This window comes from Apis dorsata, unplaced genomic scaffold (assembly GCF_000469605.1).
Source record: "Apis dorsata unplaced genomic scaffold, Apis dorsata 1.3 scaffold_400, whole genome shotgun sequence".
Classification (NCBI taxonomy): domain Eukaryota; kingdom Metazoa; phylum Arthropoda; class Insecta; order Hymenoptera; family Apidae; genus Apis; species Apis dorsata.
In genome coordinates, this window is record NW_006263658.1 from 678 (window position 1) to 7,784 (window position 7,107).

The window sequence follows — 7,107 nt, forward strand, 5'->3', positions numbered from 1 at the left end:
AAAATTTCGTCTTCTTTATACGACCATAGCGTATGAATCGCTTGTGCTACGCTAATCAGCCAAAAGTGCATATAAAGTGCAATGTTTTCCGCTTGCAAAGAATACCGGAAATCATATATATCTCCAATTCGAAATAAAGTACGATATCTTCCGCTAAGAATAAAAAAATTTACGAAAACAAGAAATAATAAAAAAATACTTAATGTATAATATAATAACAATTGAAATAAATGTACAATGAATATGTAAACATAATGAATATTATTGGAATAATATTACGAATATTATATCGCACGAGAATAGAGACACAAGAAATAATAATACATCACTTATTATTGTATACATTCGGTTACTTAATATGGAAGAAACCGGATGCGTTTCGCTCTGCTCACGCAATAAAGATATTATCGCCGTAATTACAATATTATAGCACGAAAATATAATTATGTTATAAATTCCTACGCTATAAGAATTATTCTGAAATTTATTTACTTCCTTGAAAGTTAATTTAAAACAGAGAAAATATTTAATATTGAGAATTCTATATTATTAAAGCTATTGTATCTCCAAAAATAGTAGGCATAAATACGATTTCTTGAGGTCATTATAAGCGGGGAACATTGTTCCTTACACGCAATTTTGGCTGGTTACTGTAGCATGAATGGTTCATACCCTATGTTCATATAAATAATAAATAAAACGAAATTTTAGAATTTTTAAAACAGTGCTTTATTTAAACGGCTGTATCTTCGTAGATATATCTCTGGAGATATATATGACTTCCGGTGCTGCAAACAGGAAACATTGCTCTTTACACTCAGCTTTCATTGGTTACGCTAGCACAAACGATTCATACGCTATGGTCGTATAAAGAGAACGAAATTTTAAAATTTTTAAAACAATGCCTTATTAAAACAGCTGCTTTCTGAAGATACTGGAGATATATAGGACTTTCGATGCTCGTGTAAGCGGGAAACATTGCTCTTTTCACTCAATTTTGGCTGGTTATTCTACGGTTCATATATATATATTTATTTATTACTTTAATTATTTAATTGTTTATATATTTATTCATCTATTTGACTAATTATTTATTTTTAAACTTTTTTATTTTATTTACTTGTGTGTACATTAAATTATATATATATTTAATTTTTTGGTTATTCATTTATTTACATATCTATTCATTTTTTTATTCATATATTTGTCTATGAGTTATTTTTAGACTTTCTGTTTTATTTATTTGTGTATAAATTAATTCACTTATTTATTTTGCTTTTTTTTTTTACTTATTATTACATTTATACTTAATTATATGTCTATTCATATATTTATTTAATCATTTATTTTATTATTTTATTCGTTTATATTTTTATTTTAGAAATTTTTTTTTTTAAGATATGTATTGTTTATTGGATTCACTCTGATATTTATAATTCGAAATGAAAATACGTTCTATGATTTATCTATTTCGATACATCTATCCTTGGATTTATTTTATACTTTATGTGATCAATGAAGGTAGAAATGGAACGAGAATTGGGCATCAGCGCTATTTTTCTTGTACTAAAATAAAATTGTTCAAAAATAGGATAAAATAAATTCAGAATTGGAAGTTAGCGTTTTCTTTTAAATGTTTTTTAAGGAAGATGTTTTCAGCATTTTAGATAGCACTGATAGTCGAATCTATTTTACTTTTAACGAGAGATGTCGCATCCGAGAGATGACGTTAGTGATCAATTGTTTTACTATCTCTATTCTTTTTTTTATTATTTGTTTTCCTTGTTTGTTTTCTCTATTTGCTTGATCTAAAACATATTAAAAATGGCAATTTCTCGATTACTTTATCTCTATTTTTTTCATTATTTGTTTTCCTTATACTTAACGTGATTACCGATCATGTACAATATACATATATCTCATATATTTTTATGTTTTTGAAATTTTCGTTAAATTATATTCAAATTAAAATATATATATATTTGAGCTTTGTTTCAAGTTAAAATAACATTTTATCGGATTGATTTTCTATCGACGTGATAATGAGTCATAAAATTATAAAAATACATTTCTCACTGATGATCTAGATCGTAATTGCATTTTCGTGTTATGATTTTTTATCAGCAAAACATCATAATATTTATTATCGATGCGAGATCGCGAATCACGATGCCATTTAGTAGCGCAATTAATGTAACCTTTTGTTAGTAATATTTTGTATTATATACAGTTATTTTTATTCTGATTATTTGAAGTTATAACTCGATATATGACGCGCAATTAGTTTTTAAAAGAATTTAATATATATATATATCATAACGTGTAATTATGTGGACTATTAAATTTATTAAAAGACATGAGAAACTATGAGGAAGAAAAAAAAAATTTTTTTTTTCTTTAAATTTTCAAATTAACTTTTCTTTGTTTATTAATTGTTATCATTAATTCTCAAATTAACTTTTTTTGTTTATAAAATTTATCTAGATAAAATACAAAGTATTTACCACCAAATTTTCTTTCTCGTTACAATTTTCTATTGTTAAAAAAAAAATTATTGAATTATTCCAATGTAATTACGCGATATTATTATAAATATTTATCATTATTACTATTGTTATTTAAACACAAAAGAAAGATTTAATATATCAAATTAGATTTTTAATATATCAAAAAGAATGCAACAATTATTATGAATTATTAATCATGAATTAACGTATGAAAGCAAAATAAAAGTATTGTGTAATTATTTTCCAAAATTTTCATCAAAAATCTTTTCTCCTCTATTCTTCGATACTTTAGATTGTTTAAATCCTTAAAAATTAAATTTATTAAAAATAGAATAAATACGTGTTTAGACACCATATGAGATGACAATTCCATCAACTGATATTATAACAAACGACAATATAAAAAAACATGAAATAAATGATTCCATCGATCAAACGATAATTACAATGCATTGAAACACAAGATATTGTCTTAATATCGAATAACATCGCTATAATAACGCCTTAACTATTGTAATTTAAATAAGAGAATCCTGAAATACTGTTCTCGTTGTTTAAAGAAAACGATTCGAGAAAATTTTACTTTATGAAAAAGCTAATGTTATTATTCGTGACGATTCACGTATTCATAAAACCTGTTCATTCCGTGAATGGTGTAATATGGAACAAGAAATTCGAGAATTTTGTACCCATTTTCAGTGTTCCAACTTTTGCAAAGATCGATTATGAGATAAAAAACCAAAGTCGAAAAGAAGAAATAACTACTTTTCAAGGAAGAAGGTTTAGATTTGCTTGCTATGAGGTGAAAACGATGTTTCTTTTTTTTTTTTTTTTAATTATAATATTATATATAAATTTTTTAATAAAATAATATTTATACAAATTTTTTATATATAATTTTATTATTAATTTTATTGTAATATTTATATAAGTTTTTTTTTATTTTTCTTTCCTATATGATTTTATAAAAAGATTATTTTTGTACATATTTACATTGAAGGTTTTTCTTTTAAATTTTTTATATGCAAATTTCTATTGCAAGCTTTTATTTATTTTTTTCTTTTTTAATGAATTTTTAATAGAGTATTATTTTTCTCTTTTTGTTTTTTTTTTTTGATAAATTTCTATTGCAAATTTTTATCTTTTTTTTATATGATCAAGGTTGGAAAAATAGATATGAAAAATATTCCATATAAAGGTGATCGAAGAAACTTTGATAATAATAATTTCCATTTAAAAAGAAAATTCGAATTGTTTTTTAAATGGAAATTTCTAACTACAAACTTGACAAATCTTATTTTTCATAGAATATTGTAAAAATATTTTCTTGTTTCGAAAACTTACATTTTAATTATAATTATTACTACTGTATGATATTTCTTTAGGAATTGAACATGGTCATCACCGAAGCTAATGGAACACGAATCACTGGAATAATAGGCGAGATCTGGAATATTTTATCTGAATATTTAAATTTCACGTAATGCAAAGTTTCTTGTTGGATATTATAAGAGATTGTTGGATATATAAAATGTTGATATATAAGATATTAAAAGAGAAAAAGAAATAGAGAAATATAGATTTTAAATAAAAATTAAACATTTCAGATTGATACCGGTTGTTATAGATGACCGGAGTGTAGGAATTACAAATTCTCGAGGTAAATATGAGCGCGGTTTATTAAAAATTATGCAAGAGAACAAAACGGACGTGATATCGAAGATGGGAGCGTACAATGTACGACGCAAAATTTCTCAATTTACGATACCTTTATGGAAAACGAGGTGAAAAAAATAATAAATGCTTAATTTATTAAAAATATATAAAATATATAGAAAAAGAAAATTGAAATATTTTTATAGAATGTGATATAAGATTATGGAAAAAGATAAAACATAAATTTAAATAATTATATAGCAGAGTATAGCAACGGAAATATAATATAGCGAATGAAATAAGAAGTATAAAAAAATATATATAAAAACAATTTATCTTTCTTCTTTCGATTTATGATCTTTGTGGAAAACTTTTATATATATATATATAAAAGTATCGTACAAGTTAAATATTAAGAAACATTAATAACTATCGTTAAAAAAAAAAGAGAAAAAAGAAAATATAAGGATAAAAATCTCTTTTAATTCTTTTAAGATAAAAGAATATAATGATTATGTTATGTATATTTTCTATAATATAAATTTTTTAAAAAATAAATTATTTTACATAAAAAAATAATAAATTATATTATATAATAATCAGATAAATATTAATTTCCATATAGATATCGATTATACATTCAACAAGAAGTGATACATTTACCTACCTGGATGCTGAAATTATTCTCTCGAAAAGTCTGGTATTCGATTCTGATTACGTATCTTTTGTTAAGTACGTGCAGCTATCTTTCTCAAGCGATAAACTCGATAATTATGCGTGAAAACTTAAAGACAGACTTAAGGGATCATTTATTTTACAATTTTGGCATGATTTGCGGACAAAGTAAGAAGATACGTATTAGTATAGAGATAAAATAATACAATCAAACATTAAAAAAATTGAAATTTTATATGTAACTTTATTTTTAAAATTTCATTATTTTTGAAAATTAAAAATTATTTTAATTTTTTTAATTCTTATTTTTCAAATATTGAAAATTAAATTTTTTTATATAATAATTAATTTATAGTAATTGTATAATTATTTAATAATTACCTATACATGTGTAAAAATCCATATCCATATTTAATGAAAAACGATTGTTTATAAAAAAATTAAGTTTCGACATATTTTCTTTAATACAAAAATTATTTTTATTTTTATTTATTATATTTCTTTCGTTTATTATTATATATAGGATTTAATTTAATTTTAAACGTTTAAAAATTATTATCGATTTTAAAAGATTTTAATTTTTACAGGCTATTTTCCAAAGAATTCGAACAAATCTTCAAGAATAGTGGAATTGTGGTTGGGTCTATTTTCTTGTTTAATCAGGACTGCTTTTGGTGCCCTTTTAATAGGCTATATGTCGCAAACTATCTTTATTCCTCCTTTTCAAGATTTAGATTCTCTTCTAGATAAGAGTACTTACGATATTTTAACTCTAAATGGTTCTCTACCGTATTATCTTTTTGATGTATGTAATTTCATAGCGTATGTAAATATAAAAATTATGTTGCTACGAATTAAAAAATTACGAAAATAAGATTAAAAAAATAATTTTTATTTTTTTTTATTTGATTTTTATTTTTTTAGCAAAAAATATTTTCCGTATACGAAAAAGCATCTCGATTGAAACGATATATTGTTATGAATTCAATTGAGGAAATGTATAAAACGATATGTTTATCTGAAAAGTTGTACGCGCTATACGAAAGCGAAGATGTAAAAATGGCTAGAGGAATATACTTTTGTCGATTAAATCCAGTTGGATTTTCTTTGTTTAGTTCGTGGATAATTTCAGGACTTTCATTGAATTTTAAATACAAAAGATCTATTGATATCGGGTAAATATTTATATTAAAATTGATATAATTTCTTAATGATGCAAATTTATTTGATTTTCTAGAAGATAAAATAATTTTTTATTTTTATTATATAGATTACTAAGATTATATGAAGTTGGTATTATGGACTTATTGAAATATCGTTGGATAAAATCAAAAAACGAAGAAAAAGAGTTAACAAAAATATCGGAACCAATTATTTTAGAACAAATATATTTGATATTATTGATATTCGGTAGTGGATTCTTAATGTCCTTTATAATTCTCGTATTTGAAAACTTGATATTTTATTGCAAAAATTAATAAAATATTTTATAGATTATAAAAAGATATTATTATTGAAAAATTTGTAATTTCTGTATTAAACTAAACGATTTATATGTTTATTTATATATATACATATATATTTTATAAATATTCTATTTAACAATAAGTATAAGAGTATAATATAATAATAAATATCTATATGTAAAATAATTATTATATTTTTGCATTATCATGTTGTTTATCCCATTTTTCTGGAGATGGTACTACTTCGGCAACTGATTCAACAGCATTATCGGTAGGTAAGGACTCTTTTTCTTCTTTCGGCAAAATATAAGTTTTTGATGATATTTCGATTGGTGACATCCAATCTGGTATAATCTTGCCATGTATTCGCCAAATACCATATTCATTGGATAAATGTTTTTCGAACACTATATAATCCAAAACATCTTTTTTTACTGTTTCGCTACCTAATAAAACTCGTCCGAATCGATCGTAAATGCATAAAAGCTAAGAAAAAAAATATTCATATGATTATTCAAATATTTCAAATATATCGTATATAAAAAAAAAATTTTATAAAATATATAAACCTGTTGAGTATGGAAACGGATAGTAACTTGTGCAAATTCATTCCCCTCTGTTATAATACTTGTGACTCTTGCATGTACGAGACGTGCTGGTTCCAAAGATTCCACAAATTTCCAAATAATTGTTTTATTCTTTATATTATGCATCATTATCTAAAATTAAATATTTACGATATATTTCGTACATATTATCGTATATCGTTATGTAAAAAAAAAAAAAAAAAAATATTATATTTA

General features: G+C 23.0%; 2 protein-coding genes across 2 annotated transcripts in view; one reads left to right on the plus strand and one right to left on the minus strand.

Moving 5' to 3' along the window:
• The first annotated feature begins 2,720 nt into the window (after nt 1-2,720).
• Nucleotides 2,721-6,622, plus strand: LOC116186063 (glutamate receptor U1-like). Its single transcript, XM_031512229.1, has 7 exons — nt 2,721-3,309; nt 3,893-3,987; nt 4,115-4,291; nt 4,789-5,006; nt 5,426-5,643; nt 5,763-6,013; nt 6,109-6,622. Exons 1-7 carry the CDS (start codon nt 3,094-3,096, stop codon nt 6,314-6,316), a joined length of 1,383 nt encoding a protein of 460 aa, XP_031368089.1. The 5' UTR covers nt 2,721-3,093; the 3' UTR covers nt 6,317-6,622.
• LOC102675560 (probable 39S ribosomal protein L45, mitochondrial) overlaps nt 6,388-7,107 on the minus strand; it is a 1,980-nt gene continuing 1,260 nt past the window's right edge. Inside the window, 2 exon segments of the mRNA XM_031512230.1 lie at nt 6,388-6,790; nt 6,874-7,031. Of these exon segments, the coding sequence (XP_031368090.1) occupies nt 6,494-6,790; nt 6,874-7,031 (455 nt within the window). The 3' untranslated portion in view covers nt 6,388-6,493.

Coding starts and splice junctions, on each gene's coding strand:
- LOC116186063 (XM_031512229.1), top strand. CDS start 3,094: ATGAAAAAGCTAATGTTATTATTCGTGACGATTCACGTATTCATAAAA. Junction 5,007..5,425: donor TGGCATGATTTGCGGACAAA/GTAAGAAGATAC, acceptor TAATTTTTACAG/GCTATTTTCCAAAGAATTCG. Junction 6,014..6,108: donor AAAAGATCTATTGATATCGG/GTAAATATTTAT, acceptor TTTATTATATAG/ATTACTAAGATTATATGAAG.